Source organism: Gracilinanus agilis, chromosome 4 (assembly GCF_016433145.1).
Source record: "Gracilinanus agilis isolate LMUSP501 chromosome 4, AgileGrace, whole genome shotgun sequence".
Taxonomy (NCBI): Eukaryota; Metazoa; Chordata; class Mammalia; order Didelphimorphia; family Didelphidae; genus Gracilinanus; species Gracilinanus agilis.
The window spans coordinates 132,637,532-132,658,650 of NC_058133.1; the positions used below are offsets into that span (position 1 = coordinate 132,637,532).

A 21,119-nucleotide genomic window follows, 5' to 3' on the forward strand; every position below is an offset into this window, starting at 1 on the left:
GTGTGTCAGAGAAAAGCATTCATACTAAATAAAGGGATCATCCTCGGATGGTGCAACATTTTTACAGTTAATTTAAAACTGAATTCAACACTTTATGATTGTATTCTGGGCTGTCTGACTTAGCCCTGACTTTGTGGAGCATATGATCTAAAGGGAGAAAGAAGATGCACCAATATGTGCAATAATATTCATTATACATTCGCTAGTCTATAAGATAGAGATGATCAGTGAATAAGGGAAGTACAAAATACTTCAAAAGTTCTGAGACAAGAAAGATCATTTTTATTGGAGGAACACAAAGCTGGAAGGGTTCTTAGAGATTATCTCCATTTGGGAGTTTTTGATATAGAAGTAAGAGTTGAAGCCAGTTTCCAAAGAGGATGAGCCTTTTCATTTTCTCCCCAGTTACATGAAAAAAAAATTTTAAATCTTTTGTTTTTTTAAAGTTTGAGCCAAATCTTTCCTCTTCCTCCTCTATCCTCCCTGAGGTGATGAGTAATCTGATACAGATTTTACATGTGACATATTTTAAATATTTTTCCATATTAGTTATTTTGTGAAAGAGTACTCAAACAAACAAACAAAAATGAAGAAACAAAGTGAAATATAGTACATCTCAGTCTATCTGTGAATAAATTGATTCTTTCTCTGGAAGCAGGTGGCATTTTTCATCATGAATTTAACTCTGTATCAGTTCATGTAGGTCTTTCCAGATTTTTCTGAAATCATAGAATGAACTTTTTTGAGGATAGCTGCAATGGGCTAGAGTTTCCAACCTTAAAACTGACTGGTATTACTTGTTTTTGCTTTGATTTTTTTTCACACACCTTTAAGGATAGCTTACTGTAAGCTATAGATAAGAATGGTAAACAGGTAACTTCTGGGCCCCAGAAATGAGGTATAGGCCTAAAATACGGAGGATGTTCATTGGGAGGAAGGACAGGAAGGAAAAAGGACAATTTGTGCTCCATACACCAAAATTGTGAACAAGTTATGTTTAATAATCAAAAGTAGGAAGCAGCTGGGTGGCTCAGTGGACTGAGAGCCAGGCCTAGAAGCAAGAGGTCTTGGGTTCAATTCTGGCTTCAGACACTTCCTAGCTGGGTGACCCTGGGCAAGTCACTTAACCCCCCAATGCCTAGCCCTTATCACTCTTCTGCCTTGGAACCAATAGACGGTATTGATTCTATGGTGGAAGGTAAGGGTTTTAAAGAAAATAGTCAAAAGTTGCAGCCAAATCTGATCCAGCAAGACAAACTCACAAGGAATCTTTCCCATAAAACACTTCTCTCTGACCTGGTAGTGTAAGGGTGAAAAGGGGGTTTTATGGGTTCAATATGTTAAAGATGGTCACTAGAAGATTGAATTATTATCAATCCTCAATTAAGAATAATCTCAAATAATCAAAATTGACTTTTATGGAAGTTTATTTACATGAGAAGAAGAGAGGGGAAGTAAGGAAATAAGCACCTATCCCACTGATAAGTCCAGGTAGATCTTAACCCTCAGCTGAGGGTTAAAGAGCCAGAGGCCAGAGGTGAATGGAGCAAAATTCATTCACAGAATCTATAAAAGAAGGTTCTTAATAGAAGTTCAGGAAGATTCAGTCTTTAAACTCACCACGTGGAACAGTCTTGGTCACAAACGAGCAAAGCTCCCTCAGGTTGCCTTCACAAAACCAGCAGCCCATGACCAGACACCTTCTTCCACCAAAGACCTCAGCTGACTGAGGACCTTCTCCTTTTAAAGGGTCACTTATGCGTCACTTCCTTTGTCTCCCTCCTAATTCCCATGTCCAATCACAATAGACGATTCTCATAGACCACCCAGTCGATTCTGATTCACCACTCACTCCAGCACAGGACCTCCCAAGATTGGAGGTACGCTCACCTTTGGTGATTAAATCTAAAGATGGGCAGTGTAGACTGAATTTAATTATCACAGTAAAGAGTGTTTGTCTAGAACAAGCATTAATAGATGTACTAGAGGGCAGAAAAAATCTATGTATTCATAGATTTCAAGCTGAAAAGGACCTTAGAGATCATCTAGTCTAATTTCATTTCACAGATGAAGAAACTGAGTTCAGAATGATGAGTTGACTTGCTTTATGGCCAGTTGTAAAGCAGAATGAGTATAGCACCAGTAGTCCCCTGACCCCAAGATATTCATGCTAAAAATTCTTTAGTGGTGCCTGAAGCAATAAATAATTATTCAATTGTGTTCAAATAAATTTTTCCTCTGTGACAATAAGCATGTGCTGCCTCAAGAATTTAAAGTTTGTGTCTACAGCAATTTTAACATATCATGAGATTTCTTGGGCAAAATTTATCATTATGGTTATTTTAGGCAGTTAATGAACAAATATAGATGGCAGAGTGGATAGAACACCAAGTCAGGAGTCAGGAAGACCTGAGTTCAAATGTGACTTCAGACATGAACTAGTTGTATGACTGGAAAATCACTTAATCTCTAATTGCCTGGCCAAAGGATACACTGGAGAAGGAAATGGCAAACCATTCTAGTATTCTTGCCCAGAAAAAATGGGGTAAGAAAGAGTCAGACAAAGATGACAGCTGGACAGCTCAATGGTTAGAGAACCAGGCCTAGAAATAAGAGGTCCTGGGTTCAAATTTGACCTATGACACTTTCTGTCTGTGTGACTCTTGGAAGTCACTTAACCTCAATTTCTTATTCCTTATTTCTCTTCTGCCTTGGAACTAACACATAGTATTGATTCTAAGACTGAAGGTAAGTGTTTAAAAAAAAAGTCAGACACAACTGAACAACAACAATGAATAAATCTAAAAGTGTATTAGGAGAAGAATTGAGAAAGAATAGATTACTCTCAAGGTTCACAATACTTTTATTTTTGCTGTTGAAAGAGGTTTACAGAACAACAAAGTTGAGAATCACTGGTATAGCACATAGAGTACTAGTGTTGGAGTCAGGAAGACTTGGGTGGGTTCAAATCCTTTCAATCCACTAAGCCAGTGATTCCCAAAGTGGGAGCCACTGCCCCCTGGTGGGTGCTGCAGCGATCCAGGTACATTTATCTTTCCTATTAATTGCTATTAAAATTTTTAAAAAATAATTTCCAGGGGGCTAAGTAATATTTTTTCTGGAAAGGGGGCAGTAGGTCAAAAAAGTTTGGGAACCACTGCACTAAGCCATCCTAATGTCCCTTTTCCCCTCCAATTAAATTTTAATATGATTCAGGCAGTATGTTTGCTACCTCTGGACTAGATGATCTCAAAGGTTCTTCTCAAATCTAAATCTATGATCCCATGACACAGATCAGAAAGCTAAGAACTAAGATGCGCACCCAGGTTTTTTGACACTAGAGCCAACACTCATTCCATGGCACTGTAAGATTTAAATTAATATCCAATACTTCAAGTATTATTTTTATAAAGTTTATTATCTGACAAAATAGAACCATGTGATTGAGTTTTTCTACCTGCTCAAAAATCCCCTGCTCCACCAAAGCCACAACAGGAAGAAAAGAGGGAAAGAGAAGAACCTCCACCCAATTTATATCCTGTCTGCATTAGCACATAATGACAGGAAGTGAGAGGGGTTCTGGGAATCGTAGTTTTTCTGGGGACCATAGTTTTTAGGGTAACAGATTCTAATTACACAGCACCAAATACATAAGAGTAGCATAAAAAATAGAGCACCAGAGGCACAGACCACCATAGTTGATAGAGGGAATACTTGGAATCAGGAAAACCTAGGCTGAAATCCCATGTCAGATACTTATAGACTATGTGATCCTAGGCAAATCATTTAATTTCTCTGTGCCTCAGTTTCCTCCTCTGTAAAATGGGGAATTAAAAATAGCACCTTTCTTACGAGATCATTGTGGGGCTCAGAAAATGGTTTATAGACTTCTGTATGGGTGGAATCTTAGAGGCTCATTTTACAAATAAGGAAAGCAAAGTTAAGAAAGATTGACTTGCTAAGGTAATTTCTGAGGTAATTTGAACCCTGGTCCTCCTGATCCCATGTCCAAGCCTATATCCTATGATGCCTCACAGCAAATGTTTATGGAGCAGTGCAGTCTCTGCAGTGGAGAGACAACTCAGCATTTGGCAGGACATGCAAGATTTAGTCCCCCACTCTCAGTAACTAGCTTTGTGACCTTGGACGTGTCACTAAATCCCTGGTACTTTGATTTCCTCATTTGTAAAAAGCAATCAGTCTTATCTTTCTTCCTTTATATTTTTTATTTTGTTTTGTTTTTTAAGTGAAAGCCTTCTGAGCTGTGTAGTAGTACCCTCTGGTAAGATAGAAACTTGGGTTTTCTTCTCTCTAAATCAAGCACTCATCCATCAGTGACATCATATATTCAAAGTACTTTGCAAACCTTAAAGCCAGAGTTTTTAACCTCATTTTGTGTCATGACCCCCAGGATGTGCTGCTAAATGTTTAATAACCCCCTGGGGGAGGTGAGAAGAAATATAAGCATTACACATTTAAAAACCGAATCATTATTATTCATATTTTTTCCATCACTTTCTTAAGTCTGATGATCAACAAAACAAAACAATAAATCAAGCTCTGATTTGTAGCTTTCCCTATCTCTGAGGTATAAATGCCCATCCCCAGAAATTTAACAGCAGCCAGTTGGAGTTAGCTCCAGCATACTCTGGCATCCTTCGACTCCATTCTCGGAATATAGTTTTTAAATGCATAAAGTAAACTACATGGATTACAAAGGAAATAAATTATGTTGATATATTTTCATATATGTTCCACATATATCATATATAATCATATTATATAATTATATATTATAACATGTTATATGTATTATATATGTCATATTATAATAATATTATGTTCTTATATGATTATATATTATAATATATTATTAGATAACTTATATTATTAGATAATTATATGGTGTATAATTTTATATTATAACATACATATATTTTATTGTACATGCATAAATTTATATACATTTTATATATGGATTTTACATTTACATATATTTTCATTTAACATATATATATATATATACAAGTTCAATTCCATGGACTTCACTGCCTTAGATATGTATTATTCATAACAATACCAGCAAGCATTTACATCATAGCATTTTAAGGTGTGCACCACCTCAAATTTTACAAATATAATTTCATTTTATTCACACATCATTTCTGAGAGGTGTTATTATTAGTTCCATTTTACAGATGAAGAAACTGAGACAAAGGGATGTTAAATAACTTGGCCCGGGGCTAGCAGGCCGTAGGATTTGAATCTAGGTCTTTTTTGACTCCTCGTCCAGTGCTCTAGCCACTGCGTGATCTTTTCTCAACTCAGTGGAGGACCCCAGTGGGCCTGGGGAAGGTACTTCCTATGATAGGGAGCAGGCTGGGGGCGAGTCCTCCGCGCGAGCTCGTGCCCGGGCTGCCCGCAGAGGGCAGCACAGTCGGTGGAGAGGCCGGTCCATGGGCCTTGGCTCCTCCCCCAAAGCCTTTGGGCCGGGAGTCCGGCTGCAGAGCGGAGCCGAGTTAGAAGACAAAGCCACACCCAGCCCTCTGCGGCGGGTGAGCTGGAGGTGCTCTTCCCTATCTATGTGATTCACCCCATCCGTACGCACCCTAGCAGCCCCAGCTCCAGTGTACCCCTGCGCCTCCCGCCTGCAGCCTCCTTCTCCCTCTGAGCCCCACTCTGCGCTTTCTGAGCCCCATTTCCCAGGCCGTGGCAGCCGCCCAAGACCGGAGCCATGTCGGGCATCGCAGCCAAAGTGGTGAGAGATCGAGAAGCAGCGGCCGGCCTGGGCACTCATGAGCAGGCGGTCAAGTATCTCAACCAAGACTACGAGACACTTCTCAGCGAGTGCCTTGAGGAGGGCAAACTCTTCCAGGACCCTCACTTCCCGGCAATTGGATCTTCCCTGGGGTTCAAGGAACTGGGGCCGTATTCGAGCAAAACTCAAGGCATCGTCTGGAAGAGACCCACGGTAGGCAGAGTCCTGGCTAGATGCGGGGGGCAGGGGAGGGGACTGGCAAAGCCAGGAGAGGAGACCCGAACCCCTTCCTCCTCCAGCAGTCTTAATTAAAGAGTAAGTGCCAAGAGAGGCCTGTCCGCGTTCTAGTGTATATCTCGTTGGTATTCCCCCTGTGCCTAACCCCGGACTCTGCATACAGTAGATACTTATTATTAAATGGTGGTTGGATTGAATTGGGATGGATTGAAATGAATTAAATCATCCATCCATGCTAGGGCTTGTCCTAGCCCTCACTGTTAGCTAACACTGTTAACTCAAAGCCCTGTTAGCTGCCCTGAGAAATTAGTAAAGTGCAAAGAGAGGGCGGTGCGGCAGGGTGTAGGCTCTGCGCCCTGAGGGATTGATGGAAGAGAATCCAGGCGGAAGGAGATGGGAAGCCCAAAAGAGACGTCAGCAGCCCCAATAGAAGGAGCTGCCAACCAATGTTCAGCTTTTCCCAACATCTGGCCTGCTTACTCTGCAGCAGGAACTAGCGTTTACTCTTTGTAAAGTACTTGTCCCTTGAGGGAGCCTGGACTCCAGGAGGCCTGGAACGCAGATTTTTCCTCCGCACACGCAATCCAGAGTTAGACTTTCCAGGGCGAGCCGGACTCTCATTTCTCCTTTGCATCAGCAGAATCGACATTAACCAGGGGGAAACCCACTAAGAGCTGGGCTAGGGAGCGACTCAGAGNGTGACCTTGGACGTGTCACTAAATCCCTGGTACTTTGATTTCCTCATTTGTAAAAAGCAATCAGTCTTATCTTTCTTCCTTTATATTTTTTATTTTGTTTTGTTTTTTAAGTGAAAGCCTTCTGAGCTGTGTAGTAGTACCCTCTGGTAAGATAGAAACTTGGGTTTTCTTCTCTCTAAATCAAGCACTCATCCATCAGTGACATCATATATTCAAAGTACTTTGCAAACCTTAAAGCCAGAGTTTTTAACCTCATTTTGTGTCATGACCCCCAGGATATGCTGCTAAATGTTTAATAACCCCCTGGGGGAGGTGAGAAGAAATATAAGCATTACACATTTAAAAACCGAATCATTATTATTCATATTTTTTCCATCACTTTCTTAAGTCTGATGATCAACAAAACAAAACAATAAATCAAGTTCTGATTTGTAGCTTTCCCTATCTCTGAGGTATAAATGCCCATCCCCAGAAATTTAACAGCAGCCAGTTGGAGTTAGCTCCAGCATACTCTGGCATCCTTCGACTCCATTCTCGGAATATAGTTTTTAAATGCATAAAGTAAACTACATGGATTACAAAGGAAATAAATTATGTTGATATATTTTCATATATGTTCCACATATATCATATATAATCATATTATATAATTATATATTATAACATGTTATATGTATTATATATGTCATATTATAATAATATTATGTTCTTATATGATTATATATTATAATATATTATTAGATAACTTATATTATTAGATAATTATATGGTGTATAATTTTATATTATAACATACATATATTTTATTGTACATGCATAAATTTATATACATTTTATATATGGATTTTACATTTACATATATTTTCATTTAACATATATATATATATATACAAGTTCAATTCCATGGACTTCACTGCCTTAGATATGTATTATTCATAACAATACCAGCAAGCATTTACATCATAGCATTTTAAGGTGTGCACCACCTCAAATTTTACAAATATAATTTCATTTTATTCACACATCATTTCTGAGAGGTGTTATTATTAGTTCCATTTTACAGATGAAGAAACTGAGACAAAGGGATGTTAAATAACTTGGCCCGGGGCTAGCAGGCCGTAGGATTTGAATCTAGGTCTTTTTTGACTCCTCGTCCAGTGCTCTAGCCACTGCGTGATCTTTTCTCAACTCAGTGGAGGACCTCAGTGGGCCTGGGGAAGGTACTTCCTATGATAGGGAGCAGGCTGGGGGCGAGTCCTCCGCGCGAGCTCGTGCCCGGGCTGCCCGCAGAGGGCAGCACAGTCGGTGGAGAGGCCGGTCCATGGGCCTTGGCTCCTCCCCCAAAGCCTTTGGGCCGGGAGTCCGGCTGCAGAGCGGAGCCGAGTTAAAAGACAAAGCCACACCCAGCCCTCTGCGGCGGGTGAGCTGAAGGTGCTCTTCCCTATTTATGTGATTCACCCCATCCGTACGCACCCTAGCAGCCCCAGCTCCAGTGTACCCCTGCGCCTCCCGCCTGCAGCCTCCTTCTCCCTCTGAGCCCCACTCTGCGCTTTCTGAGCCCCATTTCCCAGGCCGTGGCAGCCGCCCAAGACCGGAGCCATGTCGGGCATCGCAGCCAAAGTGGTGAGAGATCGAGAAGCAGCGGCCGGCCTGGGCACTCATGAGCAGGCGGTCAAGTATCTCAACCAAGACTACGAGACACTTCTCAGCGAGTGCCTTGAGGAGGGCAAACTCTTCCAGGACCCTCACTTCCCGGCAATTGGATCTTCCCTGGGGTTCAAGGAACTGGGGCCGTATTCGAGCAAAACTCAAGGCATCGTCTGGAAGAGACCCACGGTAGGCAGAGTCCTGGCTAGATGCGGGGGGCAGGGGAGGGGACTGGCAAAGCCAGGAGAGGAGACCCGAACCCCTTCCTCCTCCAGCAGTCTTAATTAAATAGTAAGTGCCAAGAGAGGCCTGTCCGCGTTCTAGTGTATATCTCGTTGGTATTCCCCCTGTGCCTAACCCCGGACTCTGCATACAGTAGATACTTATTATTAAATGGTGGTTGGATTGAATTGGGATGGATTGAAATGAATTAAATCATCCATCCATGCTAGGGCTTGTCCTAGCCCTCACTGTTAGCTAACACTGTTAACTCAAAGCCCTGTTAGCTGCCCTGAGAAATTAGTAAAGTGCAAAGAGAGGGCGGTGCGGCAGGGTGTAGGCTCTGCGCCCTGAGGGATTGATGGAAGAGAATCCAGGCGGAAGGAGATGGGAAGCCCAAAAGAGACGTCAGCAGCCCCAATAGAAGGAGCTGCCAACCAATGTTCAGCTTTTCCCAACATCTGGCCTGCTTACTCTGCAGCAGGAACTAGCGTTTACTCTTTGTAAAGTACTTGTCCCTTGAGGGAGCCTGGACTCCAGGAGGCCTGGAACGCAGATTTTTCCTCCGCACACGCAATCCAGAGTGAGACTTTCCAGGGCGAGCCGGACTCTCATTTCTCCTTTGCATCAGCAGAATCGACATTAACCAGGGAGAAACCCACTAAGAGCTGGGCTAGGGAGCGACTCAGAGGCTTGGGATACCCTGTAGTGGGTCAAAGTCTGGAGATAAAGGAACAGCAGCAAATATTTGAGGAGCATTGGAACTTGGTGCATTATAGAAAGACCTCCTGGGCGGGAATACTAGAGAATACTGAATCTAGTCCCGTCTGTAGCCCTTACTAGTAGGGCTCATCATTGAATCTCTCTCTGGACCTCAGTTTCCTTATCTGTGAATTTCATTCATCTCTGTTGGTTCTTGATAGAATGTTTTGTTTCATCAATGAAAGCCAGCTGTGCTCTCCTCAGTACTTTAAATAGAAGTAAATCTGGGCAAGGGAAGATAATCCGAGGACTAGTTTTCTTTCTTTTTTTTTTTTTTAAACCCTTAACTTCTGTGTATTGGCTCCTAGGTGGAAGAGTGGTAAGGGTGGGCAATGGGGGGGTCAAGTGACTTGCCCAGGGTCACACAGCTGGGAAGTATCTGAGGCCAGATTTGAACCTAGGACCTCCCGTCTCTAGGCTTGACTCTCAATCCACTGAGCTACCCAGCTGCCCCATCAAGGACTAGTTTTCAAAGGTTCCTCCCACTATCCCAGACACCAAGGCTTCTTTCTACTATTGCCTCCTTTGCCAAAGCTCCTAGTCCACACACCCATCATCCTCCAGGCTGACAGACTAGCTGGTCCCTAGGCATATTCTGCCTTCCCAACGGAGATGTCTATGTTATTAGACAAGGTCACCTACATACCCGAATCCCTTCCACTTTTGAATTATTCATAAACATTCCATTTTCCAGGACTAAGTGAGGAATTTGGGGAAATCCCTCTTCAAGATCATTCTTCTGTGCCTTTCTCTTGCCCCATTTTCTCATTTTTCCCCAAAACATAGCTATGGTAACCTTGCTAAGGCCCTTTTAGGAATGAAACAGAGATTAGTCCTTTATTCTGGTTGCTATGAATGGGTCCTCACCCCAGAATTCAGTGGTCTGGTCAGGCATCTCTGACCTACATTATGGACTTTGCCCACTTTGAGAAAGGAAGACAAAGTCATGAAAAAGTTTTCTGAAACTACAAGGAATGATTCTTAACAATAAGGATTGTTCCTATAATCAGTATGGGACAATTGGGCTGTACCCTTCAAAGTGATATTAGATAGATAAGTAGATATTAGATATTAGATAGGGTTTGGGAGAGAAGGTGGTTCCTCTTTTCATTCTAGGAAGGTTCCCAGTTTCAGCTCTCCAAATCACTATCTTCTTCTCTTAGCCTTAAGGCTGCCATCAATCTCTATAAGGTTCATCATGCCTTTTATGCCCCTTGGGAGGCCCCTGCCCCCCACCCTCCCTCTGGATTATCCGATTAGTTACCTAACCTGTGACAGAATCCTGGAGATCAATGGAGGATCAATTGCCACTGACCCTATAGCAGCTATCTACTGTGCCCCATAGTAAACTCAGCCCTAATGCTTTCTCAGTCACTATTTTTCTCTGCCCTTTCTTTCTACTGCATTCTCCAAAGACCTTTCTCTATTGGGATATTAGTGGCAAGATAACTAGATTTAGAATTAAGGCCTGGGTTCAAATTCTGCCTCTGCTACTTACTACCTCATGGCCATCTGTTGCCCTATAATTTGGATTCTTTGGTGATAATGATGTCCCAGAATTTACAACCATATAGCATCACTGAAACAGGATTGGTGCTAAGAAAAATGGATCTCATGGTAGAAATGCAGAAGAAAGCATGATTTATCACTTGTTTATTTGGGTATATGACTTTTATTGTGTATGTCATGAAACCGATCTATAGGGTTCCCTGCAGTATTCATTCTGTAGCCTGATACCATTTATATATTATCTCAGCCAGTGGTATCTGGGAGACCTCAGTGTCTATGGAGTTGCTATCCTGCCCCTGGACTCTGGGACGTCCTTCATGATCATGGCAGGCACCTTTGGCTGTTTTATTCTTGGAACTCTTGGATCTTTGGATAAAGTATAGGTAGGACTGAGTTTGGAGTCAAAGGAAATGGGTTCAAATCCTGCTGCTTATTACTCAAATAAACTTACACAACTTGCTTAGGCCAGATGTTTGCTCAAATGTAAAAGGAGAAAGTTGTGCTGGATAGCCTCTGAGATCTCTTCCAGCCCGGAACCTATTCTCATCTTCACTGTTCTTTTTCTCTGTATCCCCCTGTGTTTCACCTAATGCCTGGCACATAGTTGATGCTTAATAAATGCTTGTTAACTGACTATATGGGAGGCATCTTGTCAGAAGAGAATCCTTAATGTAAACTTTGTTCTAGTAAGTCAAATGCATTTTTAAAATTTTAAACAAAAAACATTTTTATTAAAAAAAAACTTTTTAATTAAAAAAAAGGTAAGGACTTTGGAACAGCAAGGTGGCTAATTCGGCAGAGAGCCGGGCCTGGAGACAAGGAACTTAACCCCAATTTCTTGGCCCTTACCATTCTTCTGCCTCTCTTAGAATAGATACTATGTGTTGGTTCCAAGATAGGAGAGTGGTAAGGGCCAGGCAATTGTGGTTCAGTGACTTGCCCCAGATCACATAGCTAGGAAGTGTCTAAGTTCAGATTTGAACCCAGGACCTCCCTTTTCTAGACCTGAGTCTCTATCCATTGAGCTATCCAAATACCCCATCAAATGCATTTTAAAAAACAATATCATCTCTTCTCTACACCCTTCAGACCACTATGTGACAATGAAGATATCATCTGCTATTAAAATCATCTGCAAAAGACTCTCTTCCCTGTCTGATGTTTTCATCAAAAATTTCCTTGATTCACAGATACCAGGATCATTCTCATAATGATTTGTTTCTTGATGGAACAGGACTTCTCTGAGGACAGGGACTCCTTAACTTTTTTTGTTTGTTTTTTCAGTTTTTGTTGTTTCTCCAGCACATAGCACAATGCTTGGCATATAGTAACCATTTAATAAATGTGTGTTGATCGCCTGATTAATGAGAACATAGGTATATGGTTCAGTAGATGTTTGTCTTCTTTTCAAATCCCTTTTTTCTCCTAATGATAGCATCTGTGATTTTTTTCCCCAGAGTGGTTTAATGTCTTACCCTCTGAGTGATCTTCAAACTTGCTCCCATTAAGCTTTCAAAAGCTGCTAAGGGCAGCTGGGTGTTTCAGTGAATTGAGAGCGAGGCCTAGAGATGGAAGGTCTTGAGTTCAAATGTGGCCTCAGACACTTCCTAGCTGGGTGACCCTGGGCAAGTCACTTGACCCCCATCGCCTACCCCTTACACTCTTCTGCCTTGGAACCAACACACAGTATTGATTCTAAGACAGAAGGTGAGGGTTTTAAAAAACTTTTGTGTTGCTCCAGCCCAGACTTCTGTTTGTACTTAGTCTGATCCAACTTCATCTTCTTAAGTGCCATTTTTCATCCAAACACTATATTGAGGGATTGAATCCAAAAGTGATAGCTCTGTTGTCGTCAGCCATGAGAAAGCATTATAAAAATGCTGATGGTTGTATTTTATTGTCTATTTGTTGTTCTCTTCCCAATGTAATATTCAAATAGCATTAGTTACTTGATGTTGCCTTTATCTATCTTTTGTGTAGCTGTAAAAGTTAACAAGACTGTGGCCCCCCTCCTCAGAGTCATCCAGTTTAAAGAATGTCACAAAACTGTCCCTTTTTCCTTCTCTCCTCAGTGTCTCCAATCCCCTCCAGTTAACCCTCATTGTCTCATTGTCACCTGTTATCTCCAGATCCCTTCCTCCAATTGTCCAGACTCTCTTCTGTCTTGGAACCAAAACACAATATTGATTCTAAGACAGAAGGTAAGAGCTTAAAAAACAAAAAAACAGGATTTAGCCCTTTGGTCCTGTTTTTCATGTTCTTCAAATTGTATATTAATTGGGCTAAAAACCAAAAATCTGTGTTCTTAGCTATGAAGAGAAGAACTTGAACCTAGTTGTTTTGCATCCACACACCCTCCTAAATAAATTATTTGTCTGGAGGACAAATTATTTATTTGTTTGTTTGTTTGTTTATTATGTTATTTAGCTATAACATCAATCTCATCTACAAATGTTCTAGGAATGATCAGTCTTAGTTGGCCTGATGACAAGCTTTCTGGTGTCCTCCATCTTGTTGAGTAAATAGTACAAATAGTATTGTCCCTGTTTTGTTGTTTAGTTGTGTCTGACTCTTTGTGATTTCATGGATTATCTGTGGGGCTTTCTTAACAAGGATATTGGAGTGGTTTTCCATTTTCTTCTCCTATGGATCCAATGGATTCTTTTGTCAGGCAGAGGTTAAGTGACTTGCCCAGGGTAACATAGCTAGTAAGTAAGTGGCTGAGGCTGGCTCTGAACTCAAGACTTCCTGAGTCCAGGCCCATTGTCCTTAACTACCGAACTATGGCTGCTTCTGTCTTTCCTATTTTACAGTTAAAGAAATGGATGGCCAGAGAAGTTAGACCAAAGTCAGGGACAGCTAAGTGGCTTAGAGCTGGGATGGGCAAACTACAGCCTTTGGGCTAGATGGGGGCCCCTTGAAATGTTCTATCCAGCTGCTATTCCTAATCTGACCAATACAATGAGTAGGATACAATACAATGAAACTTTGAAAGAGTTGCCTTAGAAACAGACTGACAGATGAGCATTTCCTTTCCTTTGGCCCCCTCTTTAAAAAGTTTGCCCATCACTGGCTTAGAGGATAGAGAGTCACTTAAAGAAACTGATGGTCACAGAATTAAGAGACCAAGGTCAGGGACAGCTAGGTGGCTTAGTAGAGAACCTTAACTGGAGACAAGAGGTTCAAATCTGGCCCCAGACACTTCCTCGATGTGTGATCCTGGTCAAGTCACAACCCCAACTACCTGGCTCTTACTGCTTTTCTGCTTTGGAACTGATACTTAGTATTTTGATTTTAGGACAGAAAATAAAGAGAGAGGAAGACAGACAGAGAGAAAAAGAAAGAGGGAAGAAGACAGAAAGAGGGGGAGGAGGAGGGAGAGAGACAGACAGACAGAGACAGACAGACAGAGAGAGACAGAGAGAGTGAGACAGAGAGAGAGACAGAGACTGAGACAGGTGGGGGTGAGGTTCATCCAACAAGGGAGCAGAAGAGCCACCACTTGAATCCAAGGTCGGTGACTTCAGTTCTAGAGTTCTCGGTACTCCGTCTTGCTTTTGTGGCAAGCTGATTCTGATAAACAACATTTTGTTATAGAGGCTGCCACAGTCAGGGACCAGTTCACTTAGTCAGCCAGATAAATGCTAGGCTAGCAAGTTTCTGTGCAAAATTTGTTCCATTTGCCTGAGCAGAGATAAGCAGCCTCTGCCCTGTCATCACCAAATGGAGGCTTTCCTGTGATTGGATAAAAGGAGGCATCAGCCCTGGTGCAGAATTTGATTCAGAAACCATCTCCATGTTTAACTGGCTTGAGGAGAGGCAAAGACCAGGACAGAAGCCAGGCTTAGGCTAGGACGTTCTCGGGAATACTAAAAGAGGGCATGAACTTGCAGGGCTGGAATGAGCACACAACACACACAAAGGTGCAAAATTCATGGTGAGCTCAGGGAGCCTTGGATGGGCAGCCCAGCTCCTACAGCCTGGTTGTGCAATCTATGTATAAAGAATAGCCCAGATTTAAATTCTCACTTCCTCTGGCTCTGGGGAGGCGCCCGTTAAGCACCAGGAAACTGACACACCCTATTCTCCTATTAGCAAGTCCTAAGGCTGAATTCTTGTGATGTAGACTCAGAACTCGAGTTCCTCTGCCATTTACTCTCGGAGGGATATCAGGTAAATCATTCAACTTCTCTGGATCTCAGTTTCCTTATCTGTAAAATCAAAGAGTTGCATTAGATGCTCTCTTATGCCTGTTCTAACTGTAGATGAACAATCTACAAGCACTCATTAAATACCTGCAATGACTTCCTAGCAGTGTGACCCTGGGCAAGTCACTCAACCCACCCCACCCCTACCCCTTGCCTTGCCCTTCCAGCTCTTCTGCCTTTGAACAGTGTGAAGTAGAAATTGAGGGGACCTTGAAAATATCAAAGTATACCCTCTTTAACCACTATTAAAAAATATATGACCATCACTTAAAATGTAATACTTTGTTGACACACACACACACACACATCTATACTTTATTCAGAGACAGACATCTGGCCATGTCTGCCTCTGAGATATCAGGGACAGAGTGACTAGAGCTTAATACAATCTACCTATATTATTATTAGAGGATACAAAATGTCCTCTGGTTTTTCCACCCTTCTGTCTTAGAATTGATACTAAGAATAACATATGTATAAACCAGGGGAATTGCTTTGTCAGCTCTGGGAAGTGGGGAGAGAACATGAATTATATAGCCATGGGAAAATATTCTAAAAAAACAATAAAATAATGTGAATGTTCTTCAGAAATTAAAAATAAATGTTTTTTTTTAAATGAATTGATACTAAAACAGAAGTTAAGGGTTTTTAAAAAAAAATCATCCACAGGATCTGAGTTCAGCCTCATAACTCCCTGAGATAAGTGATATTCTTGATATTTTGTGGTTGAGGAAACTAAGGCAGACAGAGGATTAAATGACTTGCCCAAAGTCACAAAACTAGTAAGCATGTGTGGCAGAATTCTAACACAGGTCCCTCCTGACTTAATTTAAGCACTCTTTCAATTGTACCACACACAGAGAAAACCATAAAGAATAATATCAAAGAGTTCAGTATGGAAGTAGTAATGGGGAAAAGGGAGAGGAACTACAAATCAGGAAAGGCTTCAAAGGGGAGGTGGAACCTAGCCTAAGAAGGTGAAGATGGGGAGAAGAGGATTCCTGTCAGAGGAGGACAGCTAGTGAAGTGTATAAAAGGGGGTCCCTGAAAAGGGAGTCAGAAAAAGCTAAATAGCTCCCCTGCTGGATCTGGGGGTGCCAGGCACTGCACACATTTCTGGGTAGACCAGCAAACAGAAAGACAGTACCTGCCCTCAAGGACCTGCTTATATTCCAGTGGGGGAAGGCTAGAGAATCAGAATGAAAGCCTGGAGAGGGAGGGCCAACACCCTGACACTTATGTGACTGGACACATGACTTTCCTCAGTCAGCATCAGTTTCCTCCTCTGTAGAAAGGCATGAGAGGACTTGCACAGGGTGGATGTGAGTTGTAAAATACTCTATGAATCTCAGCTATTATTAAGGAGAACTCCCCGCCCTTTAAAAACAAGTCAAGCAATCTAGTTTTTGTTTAAATGAAAGGAGACCCAGTCCAGTCCTTCCCTAAGTAACCCATTCCTCGTTGGGGCAGCTCTCTTTAGTAAGAAAGGCTCTCTTTTTCCTTAACATCAAGCCTTCCTTTTCATCTTTGAAACCTAAATCTGTTGTTCTTGATTCCAGGCGGATAGGTCTATAGTCAGGAACACCTGAGTTCCAATCCTGACTCAGATATGCACTACCTGTGTGACCCTGGAACCTCTCTTAATCTCTGTCTGCTTTCATTTCCCCAACTGTAAAATGGGGTGTCAACTTGGAAAAACAGAACCACCAAAGTAGTCATAAAACCAAATCAGGAAAAGAGATAAGTCGGTTGCCCCACAGAGCGCAGCGCTAAATTCCACACAAGAGTCAAAACTCTGGGGCTCTGGGGACAGTGTCTCTGAGAAACTTACCACCAAAGAATAATAGAACATAGGGATCTTGTATACCTTTTGGGTAACTATGGACTGGGAAGTATGATTGAGTGGCTTCACAATGGCTACAAGGAAAAGAGAACCCCAGGCTGGATTACCCAGGAGAGGCTGATACTTTACAATGGATACAAAAGGAGGAGTTCAGCCTAGGGCTGGACTGCCTGGGAGAGGACTTTGATACCATGGAAGAAACTTCTAAGAAAAAAAGGCTACTTAAGATTTGGTTACTTCTAGTCCCATCTAAACTGGAATCATTAAGTATTTTAAGGTTTATTGTTTAGCCAGGGATCAGGTCAGTTTGGGACTTCCCTCATGGCAAGTTCCCAAGGGACAGGGGCAAACTTGGGGTTCCCCAAAACCCAGTTGACTGGGGAGCACAACAACACCTGTCCTCCAGGGAGAGGGTTAAATGAGATATTTGCAAAGTGCTTAACCTAGTGCCTGGCACCTAACGGTTGCTTAATAAATGCTTGTTTCCTCTCCTCTTCCTTTCTTCTTTCTTATCTTCCTTCCTACTGTTGTGAGAAAACACTCCCAAGTTTGTAGCAGGGTCTTTCCCCAAGAATTGGAGGCCCCAAACTTCATTCTGTCCGAGAATATGAAACAATTTTATTTAAAGAAGAGGTTTAAGGTGGTCTACTAGCCTAATCATGATCAGGGTTTATATCTTTATTGAAGTTCTGGGGACTTGTCTCCTCCCATTCTAGAGAAATCTCTACCTTTTCCCAGATTAGCCCACCCCTGGGCATTATGGGGTATTACAGGCAGAAAACCTCAGAAAATAAGCATTGAGAAGGTGGATCTAAATCCAGGTAGAGGTGTGGTTTGGGGTCTGACACGTCATGGGTGAACTTGAGGTCGCCATTCAGGGAATAAAGTGCATGTGCAGATCGGGGGGTGGGGGTTCCCTGGTCTGCCAGAGCCCTTAATGCCCGTGTCCCATGTTTCCCACTGTGTAATTAGAATCTTGTACCCCTGGACTTCATTTCCCAAAATCCCTTTCCCTTAACTCCGCCCCTCTTGCTTTCTCTCTTCTCTTTACTAAGGCTATCACTTTCCTCTACTTCAAGTTATTATTAATAAATATTATAAAAATATAATATTTGGAGTATTGGATATTAATTTTTAATCTTATACCACCATTGTCCCACCTGCCATCGTTTGTCAGTGTAGGAGAGGTCTTGCTACCCTTCTGGAATGTCTTCATCAAAGATGGCAATATAGAGAAGATATAGTACAGTAGACTATAGGTCAGTGATAGGCAACCTTTTGAGTTTGGTGTGTCAAAATTCGCCAAAAAAACAAGCATAACTCAGGTGGTGTGTCACTTCGAGAAAAAAAACACCATAATTCTGCCATACTTATAGTTTAAATAACAAAAATGTATAATTGTAATACATAACTATATTTAATAAACCAAAGTAGGTAAATGAATATAGATAGAATTGTCATCTATAGTGCACAGAGTGTCTACACTACACTACAGCAATGTTTCATCCTTGGTATGCAGCCCTATACTTCTCTGATTGCGGCCACGTGTCATCAAAAATGGCTACACATGTCAGTGCTGACACACCTGTCATAGGTTTGCCATCACTGCTATAGGTGATTAATAATGCCTAACGGTTCAGAACTAAAGTAAATACAGAATAATATAAGCGATTAATAATGCAGAACAGCACAAAGCTGGTGTACAGAACCATTATGAGTGACTAATAATATAGATGTTGCAATTTATGCTTAACTAGTGCTAATTGGTGAGAAATACAAGATTTTAGAACATGAGGGTGCCCACTGCCTCACCTCCATCACTACCTTTCTTCCTACCTCCCTAACTCCCTATCTTTCTCCCTTCTCACCTTCCCCTCTCTCCTTCTTTCTTTCCTTCTTTTCTTCTTTCCTGCCTTCCCTCCCTTCCCTCTACCCTTCCTACCTTCCTGTTTTCCTTCCTTTATTTCCTTCCTTTCTGTCTTCCTGTCTTCCTTTCTTTCCTTTGTCTTCCTTTTTTCCTGTCTTCCTTCCTTCTTTCCTCTCTATCTTCCTTCTTTCCTTCCTTTCTATCTTCCTTCCCTCCTGTTTTCCTTCCTTGCTATCTTCCTTCCTTACACTTACTTTCTAATGTAGGCTTTTGGCCACTTACCTGGCCTATTTTAGTAGACTTTCTAACATCTCATTCCTGTGTCTACTAAGTAGATATGTGACTCATTGAGCAGAATGCTTCACTTGGAGTCAAGAAGACATGAATTCGAATCTTGATTTAGACACTTAGCAGCTTTATTACAATTAGAAAAATTTTTGATCCTCAGTTTCCTCATCTGTAAATTAGATCTGATTATAGCATTAACTCCACAGGGTTGCTGTGAGAACCAAATGAGATGATATATTAAAGCACTTTTTAAAACCTTATTATATAAATGTTACCTCTTATTGTTATTGCACTCTCACTGTCTCCTTCATGCTTCTGCCATATTGATCTTCCTTAGATATGAGTCTGGTCCCATTCCTCTTCCACTCAAAACCTTTCTTTGGTTCCCTCTGACTTAGTAAAAATTCTGATTCTTTCCCCTATCATCCACAAACTTCCACACTTGTGCCACTTTTCCTTTATATCTTAATTTCCTACTCCCTTCCAGATACTTAAGCTCCAACAGAACTGAACTGCTTGCCATCTCCTATAAACTTTTTTTTTAATCTTTACCTTCTGTTTTAGTATCAATTCTAAGACAGAAGCAAGAGCTAGGCAATCAGAGTTAAGTGACTTGCTCAGGATCACACAGCTAAGAAATTTATGAGGGCAGCTTTGTACTCAGGTCCTCCCAACTCCAGGCCTGGCTCTCTGTCTACCATACTATCTAGCTGCCCCATATTTCAAACCCTTCCTCTATTTTTGCTCCTGCTTTTCCCTGTGCCTAGATGTTCTACCCTGACCTCTTTGAGCCTACTGAATTCCTCTCCATCTTTTCAAACTCTCCTCCAATGCCAACTCCTCCATGAAGCTTTCCCTGATCCTTTCAGTGAGTGATGATATTTTTCCCTATGTCCTTATAAAACATTTTTCTGCCCTTCTCTGATGTATTTGTCATGTAGCTTTCTTTTAATAATAGTTATTAGGTAACTGTGTGGTAAAGTGGATAGTGCATTGGATTTAAATCAGGAAACCCCAAGTTCAAGTCCTGCTTCATTATATTTTTTAGCTATGTCATTTTGGGCAAGTCATTTAACCTTTCTCAGCCTCAGTTTGTACATCTATAAAATAGAAGAATAGTACTTCACCTGTGAAGATCAAAGAAGATAACCTATGTGAAATAACACATATTCTTGAAATGCTAGCTATTTGTGCATGGGTCATATCCTCCAGGAAAGAGATAAGCTCCAGGAGGGCAGAGACCAGTTCTTATTTAAAAATCATATCTTACACCTAATCAATTGCCATTTGACCAAATTATTCAAGATAATGCTTTAAATTGCCCCAAGCAAGAATTATCCCTAAAGAAGAGGAGAGATAAACTAAGAAATTGGACCACTTAATTGGCATAATTGGATTCTGGTGGGGGACAACACAGGCATTAACAATACTTTATGGGTCTTTTCCCAGGAGATCTGCTCTGATCCTCAGTTTATTGTTGAAGGAGCAACTCGCACAGACATCTGCCAAGGCGCCCTTGGTAAGTGACTGAGAGACAGCCCTGCACAGAGTCCTAATGGTGGACACTCTCTTTTCTCTTGGACTTTACAACCTTTACACCTAGCTTTTTGGTTTCCCTTCCTAGGAGCCTTCCAATCTAGTATTGCTTGTGTCCTGACAACTGGAATGCTTTAATAGAGCCACAATTGGATCAGCCTTTCCAATGACACACGTCCATCCCCTACGAATACCTTAGCAGACATTTTCCATTAGCTCTACATTCCAACTAGTCTGTCCCCTGGTGACCAGCCCTTTGGAAAAGAGGTTCTCCAAGATTTTCTGGGATGGTTTTCACACTGTCCATTGGCAGGTCCATACTCCAAGTCTCTCCAGCTTGGTTGGCCTTGCCAGGCCTTGCCTTCTACTCACATAGCCTTTGAGAAACTGGAGTCACTTCCACAACACAGTGAGGCTTAAAGTGGCCAAGACTTACCAGCCAAAAATGACCAGTTCAAGGGGAAGATAGATAGATAAAGCATTGATTAGGGGCATACTAGTGCTGGGCAGAGGCAGTTGTGGCTCAGTGGTGCCTGAATTCAGGAAGA

At 41.7% G+C, this 21,119-nt stretch overlaps 1 protein-coding gene across 2 annotated transcripts in view; it reads left to right on the forward strand.

Moving 5' to 3' along the window:
* The first annotated feature begins 5,533 nt into the window (after positions 1 to 5,533).
* Positions 5,534 to 21,119, forward strand: part of CAPN2 (calpain 2) — a 94,836-nt gene continuing 79,250 nt past the window's right edge. Inside the window, exons 1-2 of one of the 2 annotated variants that reach the window (XM_044672749.1) lie at positions 5,534 to 5,971; positions 20,485 to 20,554. In XM_044672749.1, coding sequence (XP_044528684.1) covers positions 5,735 to 5,971; positions 20,485 to 20,554 — 307 coding nt within the window. In that variant the 5' untranslated portion in view covers positions 5,534 to 5,734. Of the gene's footprint in view, positions 5,972 to 8,127; positions 8,529 to 20,484; positions 20,555 to 21,119 lie in introns of those variants that run through there. The other variant, XM_044672748.1, reaches the window with a different exon arrangement.